The sequence below is a fragment of the Spermophilus citellus genome (genome assembly GCF_964194105.1).
Source record: "Spermophilus citellus genome assembly, chromosome: 9".
Taxonomy (NCBI): domain Eukaryota; kingdom Metazoa; phylum Chordata; class Mammalia; order Rodentia; family Sciuridae; genus Spermophilus; species Spermophilus citellus.
In genome coordinates this window covers 85,373,294-85,392,334 of record NC_138191.1, presented here as the reverse complement: position 1 = coordinate 85,392,334, position 19,041 = coordinate 85,373,294, and the positions used below count along the sequence as shown (strand labels likewise).

The window sequence follows — 19,041 nt, the reverse complement described above, 5'->3', positions numbered from 1 at the left end:
ATGTGTGTGTGTGTGTGTGTACACACATAATGTGCCATAAATATGTATGTGTGTATATATATATACACAACACATATACATATGTAATGCTATAGATATTTATATATACCTATATTACACATGTAATATATGTGTATGTGTATGTGTCTATGTAGTATTATAACCAAAGACATATATCCACATCCACAACTCAGTCATAGTTTTGCTTTTCTAATCATTGATGTTAGGAGATTGTTTCAAAAGAAGGAAATGTAATCAGTAAGAGCGATAAAAATTACCTTCAGACAAACTTCTTTGTAATTGATGAAGATACCAAATTTTTCAAAGACAAAATTACTTTTATTATTGTCTCATGGAGCATTACAGCATTTATCCTCAGTAGGAAGCCTGAATGTCCCTTTAATGTGTCCCAAAATTTCTGTCTCTAATTTCATAAGGTTTGAGAAATTTGGCTCATGGTTCCAATGGAAAGTGCACCAAAGAATGTTACAAGTCCTTGGAAAAATTTCTTATCCAGTTTTCTAACAATGAATTTATTTATTTATTTTTATTGATTTTTTTTAGTTATACATGATAGTAGAATCTATTTTGATAAAATTATACATGCACAGATTATATCTTATTGTAATTAGGACTCCATTCTTATGGACATACACGATGGTAGGATTCACTTAGGTTTTTTTCATATATCTACATAGGAAAATCATGTCAGATTCATTCCACTTTCTTTCTATTCCTATCCCCTTCCCTTCCCTTCATTTCTCTTTGTCTAATCTACTACACTTCTTTTCTCTCTCTAACCCTTTTATTGTGGCTCAGCTTCCACATATCAACAAAAACATTTGACCTTTGTTTTTTGGGGGGATTGGCTTATTTCACTTAGCATGATAGTCTCCAGATACATCCATTTACTAACATAAAGTCATTCTTCTTTATGGCTGAGTAATATTCCATTGTGTGTGTGTGTGTGTGTGTGTGTATGTGTATATGTATGTCACAATTTCTTTATCCATTCATCTGTTGAAAGGCACCTAGATTAGCTCCACAGCTTAGCTATTGTGAATGTGCTGCTATAAACATCAATGTGGTTGTGTCACTGTAGCATGCTGATTTTAAATCCTTTAGATATATGTTAAGGAATGGGATGACCGAGTCAAATGGTTGCTTCATTCCTAGTTTTCTGAGGCATCTTCATCCTGCTTTCCAGATTCTAACCTGAATTTAACTGGAAGAATTAAAAAAAATAAGAACACTAAAATAATGATTGAAATTGACAAAGTAAAAGAAAAATCAAAGCATTTAAGGTCTTGACTCTCTGGATATTTCAAGTGTTGACTGGATTTTGATATGAGGATGAGACAGAGATAAAACCCCCATGGTATCCCCTGCCTTCCTTCCTGCATACTTACCCTAATTAAGTGCAGGATTTCACATGAGTTTTTCCTTTGTGGTAACTATTTGGAATTGCGTTGATAAGAATACTGATCTTTAAACAGACAAGTATTTTAGGAACATGTATAATCTCAAACTAGGTTGTTTTGAAAGTATGATGCATTTTAAAAGTTGTGATTTCCAGAAATGACATTCAAGTTCATGTTCCTTTCCCCAAAATATTTGATCTGATGAGAGGCATAGCATCAGTCAGAATTATGGTGCTTAAATTAGGAAAATAAGACCAAGACCACAAATTCAGCAATTGAGAAATGACTGAATTAGAGTTTTTCTTTGAGGTTGTTAATAATTTGAGGAGAATACTATATAAATTATGAGTATGAATTATAGGATTTAAGATAATTATGAATGGCTCTGCATGGATTAATGAGTGTTTTTAAAACAATGTTAATGATTTCATATTTCAATTAGTTTCTGAAAAACTATTCCTTTATGTTCTTCTTTTGTGGCAATGTATTTGCACATTAATTGGGGTTTTCCAAAACAAATCCTTTTAACTCAAAAGAATAACTTCAAATCTGTAAATTCAAGCTCATTGGCAAGTTAGTGTGGAAAATATTTTGTGGTATATGTGACTCCGTTACTTTTCAAATAAAAAGTATTAAATAAGGACATTTAGTTTATTTACTGCAATTAAACCTGACTGGTATTGTTTGGTTTTTGTGAAGGGAAAAAAAATACCCAGCAAGTAAACCAGGCCCTGGTTTAGCTAAGTTATATCATTATTTCTGTTCTTTGGTATATTTCTTGAAGAAATATTTCTTGAAGAAGAGGTAAGCAGTATAGTTGAGTCTGCTTTCTGGACAGCTAATACTTTTTTTTAATCTGCATATTTGGAATTATGTTGATATTTAAAGTTATGATTACTGGCCTTTAGTTTGTTTTTAAATCTCTTCAGGAATATTTTGTATATTTTGTCCCCTGAACTAGTTTATCATTTTTATTTTTGGTACCTCCAATTGAGTCCAGGAGTTCTTAACTGCTGAGCCACATCCCCAGCCCATTTTTATTTATTTATTTATTTTTATTTTGAGACAGGATCTCATTAAGTTGCTTAGGACTTTGCTAAGTTGCTGAGGCTAGCCTTGAACTTATGATCCTCCTGCCTTGGCCTATAGAGTTGCTAGAATTACAGGCTTGTGCCACTGCACCCTAAGAATGAAACTTGTTGTCACAGTGGTACACACCTATGATCCCAGCAACTCCAGAGGGTGAGGTAGGAGCAAAGCAAGTTCAAGGCCAGCCTGGGAAAATTTAGTGAGACCCTGTCTCAAAATGAAAAATAGAAAAGGCTAGGGATGTGGCTTGGTGGCAGATCACCCCTTGGTTTCAACCCCAGTATTGCCAATACCATGGAAAAAAAAATGAAACTTATATGCTAACCATCCCCTTCAGTCTCTAATTTTTAACACACACACTGACATGCAGTATATGCTAGTAGACCTATAGTGGATTTATTATAATGACGAGTTACTAACCAGTAAACCTGATGCATTCCTGGATGTTTCAAACTCTCAAAATCTGGATTGTTTTTTCTTCGATTCTTGTTATCAATTTGTGACTCTACTGAATTTCAGACAAATGACATGTCAAAACTATAAGTCAATAAGAAAATATGATAATATCCCATTTCCAGGCAGGGAGCGTGGGGCTTGTAAAAATTATTAAGCCTCTTCTGGTCCAGATTTCTGCCATGGAAATAGAGTCTTGTATAGATCAGTTAAATGAATGCAGGTTGGGCTGAGGAGAGATACGATGTTTCTTCTTGCTAGTTATGTTCTAAAGTAGCACAGGGTGTGCCTGTAATAGACGTGCATCAGATATTTGTTGAGTGAACTCAGACCTTCAAACTTGAGTTAACTATTTCTGTACGAACTAGCATTGGGCCAATTGGGTAGAGGACAGGGCAGTAGAGGATTTTGTTCGTTTAATCCCTAGGGGGTCAAGTCTCAGATCCTTCTGTCTAGTCTGACAGATTGGTAGGAAGTGCTTGTGTTCTTAGGATGACTTTCAGTTAAGCAACTTTGACCTGATGTTCTCTGTTAAGATGAGTGTGGAGAGTTAAATGATTGCTCTGATATTTCCTCTTGCTCTCAGCTGCCACTGCAGTGCTGCAGCATTTTCTGCCATTGAGCTGATATAAATGGTTCAACAGGCAGAGGATCGCTTGGGAATCCCACTCCCAACAGCACCAGGAACCATGGTCACCAAGACATATGGGAAGGATGAATAACTCTTATCATGGTTTAACACTGTGCTTTTGTCCTCTCACAAGGATTCGATTTATATCAGCTTCAGGGCATGCACTTGAGCAAGGCAGTTCAGGACTAGATCTCAGCCTTTATATGATTTGACCAAAACAAAATAGAACAAAATAGAAAATCATCAATCATGAGATTAAAAAAAAATAGGAACAGACATAGTCAGTTGTTCCTGATTTTCAATACCCTACTATCTTAAGATAGAAAATATTTTTACTTTAAAACATTGAAGAAGGAACTCCATATTTTATTAAAGTTTGCTCCCATATGGCAAAATGATAACATGGATTTGCAAAATGTATTTTGAATCTAGCAAATTTCATTTTAGTACATTTAAAAAACAAAGAAAGAAAGGAAAAATAAAAAGAGAAAGAAAAGAAGCAGCACTCTAATCCATGTGCTCTTCAGGGAGAATATTATGTACCTACAAATCTCCAGGAATATGCAACTAATAGGTTTGTTCATAAAGCTGAGACTCAGTTACCCCTCCCCTTTTGTGGTCTCTTTAGCATTTGACATCAATGTTAGATTTCGATTGTGAGACCATGAATTGAGACTTTGTAAGTGACAGCTTGACCATTTAGTTTCTTATTTCACTCTACCCTGATATACATTTGAATTTTATTCTCTTTTTCTTCTTTTTTCTTTCCCTGTGGTTCCTCCAGAATGTTAAAGATTATTTTGAATGTAGCTTGAGTAAATCCTACAGTTCTTCCAGTAACACACTTGGGATCGACCTCTGGAGAGGGAGAAGGTGTTGCTCAGGAAACTTACAGTTACCACCATTGTCCCAAAGACAGAGTGAACGGGCCAGGACCCCCGAGGGAGATGGCATTTCCAGGCCGACGACGCTACCATTGATGACACTTCCAAGCATTGCTATAACAACTGTAAGCCAGGAGTGGTGAGTAGCCTTAGGTATTTTGAATACCATCCCAGATGGTGCATGTTAAATGTCAATTCTGAATTTTATTTTCCACTTACTCTAAATACAGTTTCATGTTATTAAAATGTTAGTTATCTGTGGAATAACTAAGACTATTGACATTTTGAGACTTTGTTTCCTTTTGAGTATCAAGAGGAGGCATTTTAAACAGAAATGATATTTTCTACTTCCTAAGATGGGAAGGATCATATTTTATATGGAACCCGCTGGGGAGGGAGTGAGATGCATTCACATTAATGTCAAAGGAAAGAAAAATGCTGTGCTCTGAGTTTTTTTCAAAAAGTACTATTCAGTGAGCATCAATACTTTTAGATTTAGAAGAAGAAAATTATATCAGTGTATTTCATGGGATATATATATATATATATATATATATATATATATATATATATTATGTGTATTTCCGTTGCTATTCTCCACACATATCCCTCACTTCTTTTTAAATATAATTCCACCTAGCAAACTGCAGTTATTGCTGCTATAAAATAAAACACTTCTTTGTAAATCAAAAGAGGAATGGAAATCGTGCTGTGAGAGATGATCAGACTATTAACAGTCTATATTTGTGAAAGAAGCTATTTTTAACTAGTGTTAAAATGTTAATCAAGAACATAAACTCTTATGGTGGTTAAAATGTGACTACTTTTAACTTGACACTTCAAATATGTGCCTCAGCATGTATTTTTTTAGTAGTTTCTCCTTTATTATTTTCTTTCTCTCTACATAATTTACAAATATTTCCCAAGAATGGCTTGCTTTTATAATATAGCAATTTATCACTAAAACAAAAAAAAAATAATTTCTCGATGATGTCTGTAACTTTAAATTATAATGTGGTACTTTCAAAATCACTCTTGGTTTAGATGATTTATTATAAAGGAGAGGGACTAAACATTTAATTATTCACAAATTCATTCTGTAAGTCCTGACAATGTGTGACTTTTATGGTGTATTGCGTACCTTGCTGCATGCTGAGTTCTACAGTGCTCATGTGTGGCCCCATGTGTGCTCTTTGAACACCACAGGACCTCCCTTAGTCCGTGTTTATTTATTATACCAAGAAGTAGATCACTGAAACTCCAGACACTACAGTTACCAGCGTGAAAGAGTTCATCAGACAATTGGAGAAGCATGCTAAGCCACTGCAGGGAAAGTGGGTTACAGCTTTGAGAAGTGCTGCCTTCTATCTTCTGCTTGACTGAATTAATATTAAAACTAAGAGCTCAAAAAATAAAGTGGGCATATCGTTCCCATAGAGCTTACTTAGGCAAATAGCTCACACGATGAATCATGGTCATGCCGTGCATAATTGTGAATTTGGAGTCTTAAAGGCTTCCAGATTTATTTTTCACCAAGTTGGTACTGGTACAGTTTTACCAATTGTTAAAATATTAAAATACTGCCTCCATACCAGTTGATGAAGATATGCTTGCCTTGGCTCTTTGATTGCCCCTGCCACAGAGACTCTTCCCCCAAAGCCCCTAGAGTTCCCCATAATCCAACAATAATGAGGTGATTACCAACAAGTGGGAGTTTATTTTGGTGAGTGTTGGTGCTATAGCAGCAGTTCTTAGGTATCGTGAATACCATCCCAGATGAAGTATACCTTTTAAAGTTTGAGTTGATTTAACTCAAGGGCATTTTAGGATTTGTGGAATTGTCTCTTAGAAATATCAAATCTAGATCTTGATGTTTGGGGCATGCTTGTTTACTTTTCTAAGTGGAATGTTTTTATTTGTACAAAGAGGATGACAATGATCACAGTTTATGGTATGGAAAGGATTAAATAATCTAATTATTTTAGTAAAAAACATATATTAGGTAACCAGCACAGATTACTTTCCCTCTTCTTGATTCAGTACTCAATAAAGCCTTTCAAAAATACTGATACCCCGTTCTCAGATATCAGTAGTTTCATGCTGGATGTTAGTAGTTTACAGCAAAATGGAGGAGTTAGCCATTGTCCAGAGAGTTTGTATTGTATAATAAGCTACCACCATGTTTGTAATTCATTTGAAACATGTCTGTTTTATTTTAATCAACTATATACTTGTGAAAGCATGACAGTGTCCAGTCATTAGGTCTAAATTCAATTTAAAACTAAGAGCTTTGCTATACCTCCCTTGAAAATGCTTCTATTAGAGTCTTGGTGGTTGGAGACAGCCAGAATGGCTGGCGGGGGAATCTGATTCAAGATCATCTGGTGAGAAGTGAGTAGGGTTCCAGCTATCATTGCTGCCATCAACTTGGTGAATGATTATGGAGGTGAGGAAGACAGCCTAGGGCCAGTGTGAGAAAGAATTACACTAACCTCTCAGAGCCCTGAGAATATGGGACCAGTCCCTACATCTAGACCAGAAGTCAGCAAATGTTTCCTGTAAAGTGATAAATAGTAAATATTTTCAGTTTTGTGAACTTAAATTCTGTGATGTTGATTCAACACTGCTCTTGAATTGTGAAAGTAGCTATAGGTAACGTATAAATGAGTAAGTAGCTGTGTTCCAATAAAACTTTGTTTAAAAAAATGGACTGTGGGCTGAATTTGGCTCATCAGTCAGAATATTTTTTACCCCTGTTCTAGACTACTAAAGATACTGAGAACATGAGTCCCATTTTGTAATTGCTTTGATAGTTACCAAGGGCAGAGACTGACCTTGAGTTCCTAGATGGTGTGCCAAATTAGTCATCAGTATGGGATTTTGTGCACTAGGTCAAGCCATCAAAGCCAGCGAAAAGAATTAGATTGAGTACAAATGAAAAATGTTCCCTTATTGTACATAAAGTTAAATATAAAACATTACCATAAACATAATGCTTCCTCAGGAGATCATATTAATGATGGGAGCTGGCCATCACTGCAGGTGAAATGCCTGGAATATAAGGATAGCACTTTAACTGATCACAAGAGCAAGAAAGAGTTAGAAATGAGCTGAGTCCAGTTTTATGGGGTGATTTCTGTCCTGTTTCCTTGTTTCCTCTCCCTCAATGACTCCAGTGAACCAACAACAGGGGTGATGATACCTACTTTTCAGCTTTGTCGTGATAAATAAACATTTGTGGTGAGTGTAGCACAGTAACTGGTGACCAAGGCTATTTTGTTGTTGTTATCATTGTCATATTACTGTTATATTCAGATGGAATAGCTAGAGTTATGTATTTTCCATTATTGGTGGTTCTTAAGGAACTTAACCACCTGGGTTCTTGAAATCAATTTGGAAATAAGGTGAGAGAGGAAGTTAGATATGAGGACAAGTTGTTACCTTTATTGCCGATCAAGTTGACATGGGAATATGTAATTTATATCTATGGGCAAGTAGTTTCCTAACATTGAACACCACAATTACACTGACCTACTAGTTGGGAATAGAGGGTTCCTGGTCAGAGCAGGTGCCCCTCCACCCTCTACACACACACACACACACACACACACACACACACACACACACACAGAAAACCTAGCCTATAAAACTTGCAACATGAAGGATCTGTAGAAATCCTGATCATGTGAGAAAGTCAGCTGGGTTGTGTATGGCCACTTTCTCCTTCTGGAAGCATCAACAAAAATTAAAAATTCCTCCTCTATGGGGAAGAATGAGGAAAGAAGAATAAAGAGGCTAGAAATATTAGGCTGGTGGCATTCCCAAACCTTGAGAGGGACATACAAAGCTAGTAGGAATGTTCTTTCTTAACCTTACCCAATTGATTTTGTTCAATCTTTTCACCTTAAGTCTAATGCAACAGGAGGAGGGACAGCAGTTCTTCTTTTTTTTTTTTTGGTACCAGGGATTGAATTTAGGGGTACTTGACCACTGAGCCACATCCCCAGCCCTATTTTATATTTTATGTGGAGACAGGGTCTCACTGAGTTGCTTACGGCCTCCCTAAATTGCTGAGGCTGTCTTTGAACTTGTGATCCTCCTGCCTCTGGCTCCCTAGCAGCTGGGATTACAGGTGTGGGCCACCACACCCGGGACAGCAGTTCTGTAGGGGGATGTCAGCAATACACCCAGGCAATCTTACAAAATCTTTGTGTAGCTGTTCTCACAAAACTACCCGCAGGAAAACCTGAAATCAAAGTTTCTTGTCCTACTTTGTAAGTTAAAAGTCCAAAGAAATTAAAGCCTCAAATTCATCCTCCCTCTCTTCTTAAGTCTCTTACTTTGTCAGTGGGCTCATAAGGCTTGGCGTGAAGTGGGGTTTCCTCTCCAGCCGCAGCCTCAGCATCATCAGAGTGAAGGCTCTAGTTCCTTCGGTCACACAGAAGTCATGTTAGTGCAATGCCAGGTCTCTTGACAGGCTTCACTTTTTAAATGATTTAAGGAATTTATTGATCAGCAAATTTACCAAAGCAACATCCCATAACTGAACATAGGAAATAAGTCAACTCTGAACCTTGAAAGTCTACAGTTAATCTATCACTTTAACCTTTCTCCATGAGGATCTCAGAACACTCAAACTCCTTCTAGTTCTTCCCTGCTTACACTTTTCCTGTATGTTAATTATTTCTATACTTACCCATATTAGCATTTATTTCACATTCAGTTTTAGCATTTATTTCACATTCAGTTTTTATTAGGATTTTCCCAGATACTTATAGATATCTTTGTTTTAAATTCTTTCTAAGGATCATATGAAAAGCACAAGACCTAGAATAGGCAACATAATAGGAAGAAAAAGAAGGAAGAGGAGAGGGAGAATAAAGAAGAAGAGACATAGGAGGGGAGGGGAGGAGACTGACAACACAAGTTGGAGGACTCAGGTACCTAATTTCAAGACTTCCCCTAAAAGTATTGTTTTAGTCAGCTTTTTCTCTGCTGTGACCAAAAGACCTGGCAAGAACAATTTTGGAGGAGGAAGAGTTTACTTGGGAGTTCATGGTTTCAGAGGTCCCAGTCCAAAGACAGATGGCTCCATTGCTCTGGGCTCAAGGTGAGGCTGGACACCGTGGTGGAGAAAAGCAGCTCAGGACATGGTACTAATAAGCAGAGAGAGCCTGCTCTGCTCAACAAGGATGAAATACAACCCCAAAGGCACACTCCCAGTGTCCCACCTCCTTCAGCCACACCCTACTCTACTCACCTATTGTTACCACCCAGTTAATCCATTCAAGTGGATTAAGGTAAAGCTCTCATAACTCAAACATTTCACCTCTAAACTTTCTTGCATTGTCTCACATATGAGCTTTTGGGGGATACCACCAATCTAAACCCAAACAGGTATATTACTCAAGACATCATTGTCTTGGCCAAAGAATGGACACAGATTAATGGAATGAAATAGACCTTTACTTTACCTACAAAAATATAGTCAACTGATCTATGACAAAAGACAAAGATAATTTAATGGAGAAAGTAGGGCCTTTTCGATAAATGGTGCTGGAAAAATTGTCTATTATATATAAAAATGTAAAGCTACACATAAATCTTGTATCTTTCACAAAAATTAACTCAAAAGGGACCATAGACATAATGTAAGCAAAAATTATAAAACTCCTAAAACATAACATAGGAGAAAACATAGGTTACATTTAATTTGGCATCAAGCTTTTAGCATCAAGCAGACCTATGAACAAAAAATAAAGGATAAACTGAATTTTATTAAAATTCAGAATCTTGCTCAGTGAAAGACTATGTTGAAAGAATTTTTTTTTAAAAAATCCATGTACTTTGGAGAAAATATTTTCAAAACACATATTTGAAAATGGAGTTATATCCAGGAAATATACACGAGATTTTAAAAGCATCACAATGAGAAAACAATCCAATTAGAAAATGGGCAAGTGATTTGAAGAGATACTGTGCTAAAGAAAATATATAGATGACAAATAAGCACTTGAAGAACTGTTCAACATCATTCCATTAGAGAATTACAAGTTAAAACAATAATAGGTATCACTGCATATTTATTAGAATGGCTAATATTCAGAGACCTTGTTATACAGGTGACTGGCAAGGATTCATGGCAACAGGAATGTTCTCATTCATTGTTGAGCTGCTGCTTTCGGAGACATTGTGGCAATTTCTTCCAATGCTAATCACGGTGTTACCATATGATCTACCAATAGTGCTCTTAGATATTTACCTAATTGATATGGAAGTAGATCTCTCACCCATGTCCTGCACTCCAGGCTATGAATTTTGGTTTCCCTTGTGAGAAGTGTACTGTGTGAGAAATATAGCGAAAACTTCACAACACAGAAAGTAATTTTCAAAAAGTGGGGATGGGATGACTCTACGACCTTAGGGATCCTGCTTCCACACTGGAAGGAGAGAGAGAGAAGAGCCCACGTTTGATTTATTTATACAAGGGGGCTTCAGAGGATCTTCATGGAGTGTACTTTTGCCAAATTAAGGTAGGAGGAGGGCTTTCCAAGCCCAATGGTTAATGCCTGAGTCCTGAGCTACTGAACAGCCTCTCTAGCTGAGCGAAGACTGAGGTCGCCATGTGTTTGCATAATCCATTAAGTGGGAGAAACCACAAAATGACTTTCAATGCCAGACCAAAATCTCCTTGGCTCTAAGGTCGACTAGAGGCTTTTCAAATAGCTCAGGGGTGCCCCCCCCCAACATTTCTACACAGAAACCTGCATACAAATGTTTTTAACATCTTTATTTGAAAAATCTACCCAAAATCAAAAGCAACCAAGATGTCCTTTGATAGATAACTTGATAAACAAATTGTGATACATCTGTACAATGGAATACTATTCACCACTCTGAGACAAAGTGACATATTCAAAAAGTGAAAGTGTTCATATTGTATGTAGGGTATGTGAGAAGGTGCTGGTGGAGATATGACTTAAAATGTGGGAAAGATGAGTTTAAAAACATAGCCAGGGGTCCGATCATGAAGAATATTGAAATTCTGGCTTTAATAAATTGAATCCACTGAAATTTTTTAAATAAAATGAATATAGATATGTATTTTGATAAAGTAATAAGAAGACAGAGGTTGGAGTCTATAAAGCAAGAGAGGAAAGTTGAAGAGTGACGTGGGTAATAAGTGTTGATAAATTTGAGTACGGAGATAACTAAACTGGAAAGGAAGAAGACACTATTGAATAGTATTAGAATAGAATGGATGGGAGTTTGTTGCTCAGTTGGGTATAGATTGGGAGATGGGGCAGAAGCCAAGAATCATGCGGAGGTTTTTGGCTTAATCAACTAGAGGAATGTAATGCTATGGATGAACAAAACATGGATAAGGGGATAAAGTGTAAGGTGAAAGATGATGGGTTTAGTTTTAAACAGTGATTTTTAAAGTACATTTAACATTGTGCTAAGTGGACATTGAGAATAGTTAAAAATGTGTGTGTTTGTGTATGTGTGTGAGTGTGACAGAGTTAGCAGATCATATGTGCAGGTGATAATAAAGGAGTGGTGTGTGTGTGTGTGTGTGTGTGTGTGTGTGTGTGTGTAATCATAGTTTGGAGATCATAGTTTGCAAATGATAATGAAACAGTGGAATGAGAGACATTCCAGACCAAATGTGCAGTGATTAGCTATCTAGCATCAATTTTACCTTGAACTAAGGGCACAGCCTAAGGAATAAAAAAAAAAAAGAAAAAAAAAAGAGCTATAGAGAAGGTAAAAAACAAGCAATCAGGAAGGAGGAATAAGTAGAGCTATAATAGAGATTCTGAAAGAGCAGAAGTTAGGTCACAGAGAAGGTTTCGCACTCCAAGACACAGGCTGCACAGAGCATAAGTGTAATGAAAACTGACAAAAAACCTTTGGACAAATCAATTTAGTGGACGTTGGTAATCCTACTGCACACAGTCCCAGTTGGGTGACCCAAGTGGGGAGGAATGAACAGAAATGCATTGGTAATGTTCCAGTTGTGTGTTTTAATGATTTTTTCCCCTTGTACATTGGATATTATAGTGAAAGTGATACTAGGGTATAAAATAAAACTTTAAAAGATGAACGCACTGAAGGTAGTAAAAGATAGCAATAAAATTGCTCTTTTAAGATTTTTGTTGGTAAAAGGAAAGGGAGAATGGAAGCTGACTGGGGGTAAGCGAGATGAAGGGGCAGTGTGGAGACTTGCCCACAGATGCTGATTAGGAGGCACTCAGAGGGAGAGATGGAAGAGGAAAGCAATGGATAGTAATTGCTGTAGAATATGGTAAGCAGTGTGTGGGGTAGAGGATTGACTTTAGACAAAAACTTTTTCTTTTGCGATATGTAAATCCAAGTCAAGAAAGGAATGAATATATTAGAAATGACAGAGAGAAAAATAGGGGCACCTCATGTCCAAAGGTGGAGATTAGAGACTGTCAAATCTTAGGTGCATCAGAATCACTGGAAAGACATTGCAACAACACACATTGCTGGAACCCTGGGATTGATGATCTAGGGGAGGATCTGAGATTTTTGAGTTTCTATCAAATCCTGAGGCATATTTGTAGTATTGGCTTTTGCACCACATTTGGAGAACTATCAACATACATATACTTTTCTTATGAGGTCATCTGCTGAGAATAAACAAGCACGGGTCCTCTGCTCTCAGCCATAGGCAAGCAGAGGATTTTTGTCTACGGCATCATTTTTTTAGGCCAAGTCCTAGGAAAATTGACCCCGGGTAGGATTGAACTTCCTTCCAGGTGCTTCTGATACTGGTGTTGAGAATCAAGTTCAAGTCTTGTTCGCCTGGTATTGAAGACTGAATGCCTGAGAAACACTGAGGCAAGAGCAAAATGTTTTGTTTAAAGGATAGAAAACACACACACACTCACACACACATATACACACACGGACAGAAGGTCCTCTGCAGAAGAGGGGATCCAAGTTGATGCCTAAGGGCAGTGGGTGTATCCTGCCCCTTTTATAGATTTCATATTTGCTTTATTCTCATGCCCCCTCCTCCCCTTATCTGGCCAAAAGGTGGGAAAGGAACCTTCCAGAGTGTGGCCCAGGGGGCATTCATTAACAGCTCTTTATTGGGAGGAACAATTTCCCTGGAGGCAGGTAATCTTGGCAACAGGTGGAGGAGGAAAAGTGCTCTGGAGGTATTAGCATTTTATTTCCTCTTGAATCAGCCCCCATCTTCCTGACCCAATTATTCATTACCTACACTGACTGTCCTTTTGTCCCCTGGCCTCACTAGGTCACAGTAATGTTTGGGAAATGCAACATAATGATATCAGGGAAATGTTGGCAGCCTTGTTTTCAGTTGGATAGGAAGAGGCACAGAAATAAATAAGGCAAGGACTCTTATTTCCGAGTTTTCCTTAAGGTGCATTTTTCATAAGGAACAGTTCTGGTTTCTCCTTTGTTGTTCCCTCAAAGAAGATATAAATATATGTTTGTCTCCTACCTCCATTAGCCTAAGGGCTGTGCTTTGCTTCTTTAAGTGTTTTAGTTGTGAACATGCTTTGGGCATCTGTTAATGTAGGTGTGATGTCCTTAATGTCCATCAAGGAGAGCAGGGTCTATTTGCCCAGGGCTTCCTGCAAGGCTGGAAAGCATTTTCCTGTATTCTCTTTATCTTGGAGGGGAAAGGGTTGGTCCATAGAGGTGGCAGCTCTGGGCCTCAGATTTATTGCTCACAAGTTGACCAACTGATGAGGTTTACAAAGCAAATATTTTATACTGCTAGGCTGCCTCTCAACTACAGATCCTAAAACCCCATTTTAAACATCAAAATATTCAGATGCTGTGAGCAAATGCCAGACATTCAGCAAAAGCTGGTGTGAGGATAGGACATTGATGACATGCACATCTGTCAGCTCTCTCCAGGCTTCACCTCCTACTGAAATCCTTCGGCTTCAGAAACAGCATTTATGGTGTGTGCATGAAGCAAAGCAATTGACAAGTCGACAATTCGCTGAGACCCCCCTGGGCTGCCCACCTCATGTGTGTGAGATAATGGACAAAGGATATTTAAAACCTCACATCATCCCCTCTATACTGCTCTTCGTTTCCCCTTTCCACTATATCTGGGAAAGATAAGAAAAGTTAAACACTCCATTGGTGCTGGTGGGGAATTTCAAAACCATCCAAATTCCTGTCCTGTCTAGGAATCCTCATCCCTTCTCCAAACCCTTAACCATAATAAAACACTAAGCCATCACCTCTCCTATCTCCTCTTGTTTCACTTTAGACAAAACCTGAGCCCTCTTGTTAGGGAAGCATGAGAATTGTAAACTTCTTTTCATTTCTGTTCCTGCTATGTGCCTTTCATCCTGACATTCATAAATTTCTGGGCAGGGGGCTGTGCAGCATCCAGCAGAGGATGCTGGGTAGCCAGATACAACAGGACTCTTAGTTTTAGATAGGCTAATGAGGCTTTAGTCCAACACATGTATGGCCATTTCAAATTTTAAAAAACAAATTGTACTTGACTCAGGGCTCAGAACTGAAAGGTGAACAAAACTTGGCTTCTGCTCTTCTCTTTAGAGTTATAGTCTAATTGAAGAGGCAGACATGTAATAACACACTATAAAGAAATATGTTGTATAGCATTTATAGGGTGCTATAAGAACAGAAGAGGGAGTTGAAAAGTAATTATGTAAAGTCATAAAAGTATGAAAGAGTATTGCATATTGAGAAAACAATATTTAGTTTTATTTGGCTGGAGGGCAGGGTGACTATGTAAGATCCAATTAGAAAAGGCCTTGAAGGCTGGGCTGGTACATTGGATTTTCTTTCTTTCTTTCTTTCTTTTTTTTTAATCCTGAGAACACTGGTGAGCTTTTGAAGGGGTTTACAAAATGGAATGCATTTTGACTCATTGTATACAAATGGAGCATACTTTTCGTTTCCCTGGTTTTACATGATTTAAAGTTACACCATTCATGCAATCATACATGTACCTAGGGTAATTATGTCCATCTCATTCCATCATCTTTCCTACCCCCATGCGCCCTCTCCTGTCCTCACTCCCCTCTGCCCAATCCAGAGTTCTTCCATTCTGGAAGAATGTTTTTATTTAACTCACTTTGATGGCAGTATAGACAATACATTGGAGGAATGGAGGAAAAAAGGCGCTTTGAAACAATACTGTTTACTCCTAGCAAGCAATGATGATGGCTGAGTCAGGGTGAGGCAGGGAGATTGGCCAGAGGGGGACAAATGTACCCAAAACTGCTTTAGGTGCTAGAATGCAGTGCTGAAAGAGGCCAGAGAAGTTATGTGTTTATGAAATTTATATCCTCACCGGGTGTAGGGGAGAAGCCCCTATTCCTTTCTTCTCTGAACAGGAAACTCCAGAGTTGAGGCTGAGCACTTGGCTACTCAGGAAGTATGGACTACTTTTCAACCTTTCTTGCAGCTTCCTCTCAATCTTCAATGAAGCTGCTAGATGAGTCTGTCTAGATCATGCCCTGGAAATAAATAGGCATTGTTTTCTCTTTTTCAACTGGTCAGGGCAGGTATGCAGTGGTGGGATTTCTTGCACCATGTAGCCAAGGCAAGACTGCAGGCCTGATGGAGCAGCAAGATGGAAGGGCTCTAAGTGAGTGAGGACCTCATGGAGGAGAGTCACCACAGCAGACTGGATTTTAATGTGAAATAAATAAAATTCTATCTTTTTATGTGGGGTTTCTCTGTCACAAAAGCTGAACCTACATCACAGGTAATAGGGGAGATATACAATTATAGTAGAGATTCATGTGAAGGGTATGCCCAAGCCATGAACCCCACAAATGCAATTACCTAAGAGAACAAGTTATTTAAATCCATATACTTACGTAAATGTAAGCAGAATCTGTTAAGCTTATTATCATTCAGAATAAGTGCTAGCTGGAATTTGCATGCAGGGAAGAGGATTATAGTCTGCACATGCTGGCCAGTGAGAACTCCTCAGACCAGAAGGATCAGGTAGTGTGCAAGCTCCTTACAAATAGGTGTGCCAACCAGTGCGACGAGAGAGACTGAAGCTGGTGATCCCAACCTATGTCTCATTGTTTAATATACTTACTAACCCTAATTTAAGGAAATTAGTTAATAAATTAGTAAATATAGGAGTCTATTAATTGAGGTGAAAGCTGATTACAGTAATAACTACTGGATCCTCCAGGAAGAAAGGCAAGCCCCATAGACATGATTTATCCCAGTGAGGCCTGTAGTGAACTTTGACCGACAGAACTGTAAACTAACAAGCTTGCGTTTTCTTAGCCACTAGTTTGTCATGATTTATTTCAGAAAGAATAAAAAAGAATAAAATCCCTCTTGCAAACAGAAAAAGGTATCTGTAGCTATAGATTGGTTTACAGCATTTATCATTTACATACCCGAGTTGGAGGAAAGTTTGGCAAATTATAACAGAAAACTCCAGATAACAGTTTGGTAACAATGATGAGAAATGAACTTCACAACATATAAAATTTAAATGAAATGGAAAATTATGGACTATTAGATAATATATTAGAGTGATAAATAAGAATTATTAAATGGACATGAGGAAAGAAAAACTCAAAAATATCTGTAAATAAACACAATAACTGTTTCAGCACAGCATGGGATTTGGTGATTTCAATAAAAGGCTTCCAAAATTTTTTCTGAATAGTTTGGGGGATGAGAATTTGGAGAGGAAGATATAAAAGTTTGATCACATTTGGGGCCATAGGGACAGAGCACATCATGGTAAAAGACATAGTTAATCTCTTCTTATGTAATATAGAAAAGTTGATTTGAATATGAACACTGGAAAAGGTAAAACAACTGTTAATAGAATGCTGAAGTAGAGTAGTCTTTCCAAACTACAGTTGGAAAAATGAATATGCATTAATCAAATTAGAAAAAAAGTACAGGGCGGATGCCACAAAGTAAGAATTTCTCCTTTAGCTTTATAGGGTTAATAACTATAAAAATTATGAAAGAATAAAATACAGGTGTTTTATCATTAAATTTTAATGGGTTAAATACTCTCATCAAAACAGAGGCTTTCAGATTGGACCATATGCACTCTAATCATCGTGCTGTTTTTAAGGAATAGTTAAATTGAGAATTAAATAGACTTTGAAATACATATATGAGGAATTCTAATAAAATATAAGTTCTTCTTTAAGAACACAGCAATTGGGCTGGGGATGTGGCTCAAGTGGTAGTGCGCTCACCTGGCATGCACGGGGCACTGGGTTCGATCCTCAGCACCACATAAAAATAAAATAAAGATGTTGTGTCCACCAAAAACTGAAAAATAAATATTAAAAAATTCTCTCTCTCTCTCTTAAAAAATAACACAGCAATTAAAGATTTAAAAAAATCTCTAGACCTGAAGTGAAATAGGAAAATAAAACAGTGGTTGAAGGACCCTAGCAGTAGAAACAGGTAGAGACTCAAGAGACCCACAGCCAGGGGCTTGGACTGTCATGTCAGCCTAGTTCCAGCAGGAGTGGGACTAAAATGCTTGGAGGCAGAGCCAGTCTTCCTTTCTAAGGTGCACATGTCTGGAAAATGGTAAAAGTACTTACTAACAGCAGTGTTAGACTTTAGTAAGTCAAGAAACCTTTGCAACTTCAGCAAGAATTGTACACTTTGGATAATTATTCCACAGAACTGACTCATGAAAGCCTTATTCTCCCTTGGTCACATAGCCATGCCAGGCTCTTTAAGTGATTAAAATAGTTGTAAGCCATCAACAAACAAACAGGCCTGAGTGCCATGGGTAGAGTGTTAGAGTTTAAATAGCAGATGATTCATCATTAGCCTACTCATGGTTGTCTTGGCCAAGAATTAGCACCTGACTTTCAAGTGTCCCTGGAGATAAGCAAAGAAGTCTTTAGGTCCAGATGTAATATAACTAGATTACACAGTCTTTGTGCCTGGCTTTTGGTCAAGACTGTGACTGCATGTTCAATAGTATTCTACAACATGTATAGTCAGAAAAATGAGAAATTATATCCCATCTGTGTAGAATATCAAAGTGCAAAGTGCATTCTACTGTCATGTATAACTAATGAAAACAAATTTAAAAATTAATAAAAAAGACTTCTTAACTAGAAATTGCTCATTATCAATTATTTCTCCTGAATATTTTTTCCTGTTTATGGAACAGTAATAACCAGAAGCAAAAGTATAAATAACAAAATACTAATAAATGATATTTTGCAATAGGGCATAAATATGGTTTAAAGAAATATTTTAGTTTTGCAAATATCCAACAAGGGCTTGTTTGTAGTCATAAACATGCCCTTATACCTCCTTTTATCAACAAAATGTAAATTTTGTGTAGAATATCAATATATTGGTTCAATTTAATGATTAATTAATTGCTAACTTAATCTAGTCCCTCCTCTGGCCAATGAGATTACAATGGAAGAGTAGCTTGTAAGGGTTTTCATTTAATTTCCCAAATATATTTGATAATTGCTGTCAGTATTTTGATAGGTTTCCTTTTTTAAAAAACATCTGTCAAATTATTCTTGCAAATTACATC

General features: G+C 37.3%; 1 protein-coding gene across 6 annotated transcripts in view; it reads left to right on the top strand.

Annotated features, from left to right (window-relative positions):
- PDE4B (phosphodiesterase 4B) overlaps window positions 1-19,041 on the top strand; it is a 540,698-nt gene that overhangs the window by 96,173 nt on the left and 425,484 nt on the right. For all 6 annotated transcript variants that reach the window (XR_014023900.1, XM_081308892.1, XM_081308890.1 and 3 more), the window contains exon 3: window positions 4,379-4,617. Coding sequence is in view for 5 of the 6 variants with exons in the window: in XM_081308892.1 (XP_081165018.1) it covers window positions 4,379-4,617 (239 nt within the window). In the remaining variant the exon portion in view is untranslated. The remainder of the gene's footprint in view (window positions 1-4,378; window positions 4,618-19,041) is intronic.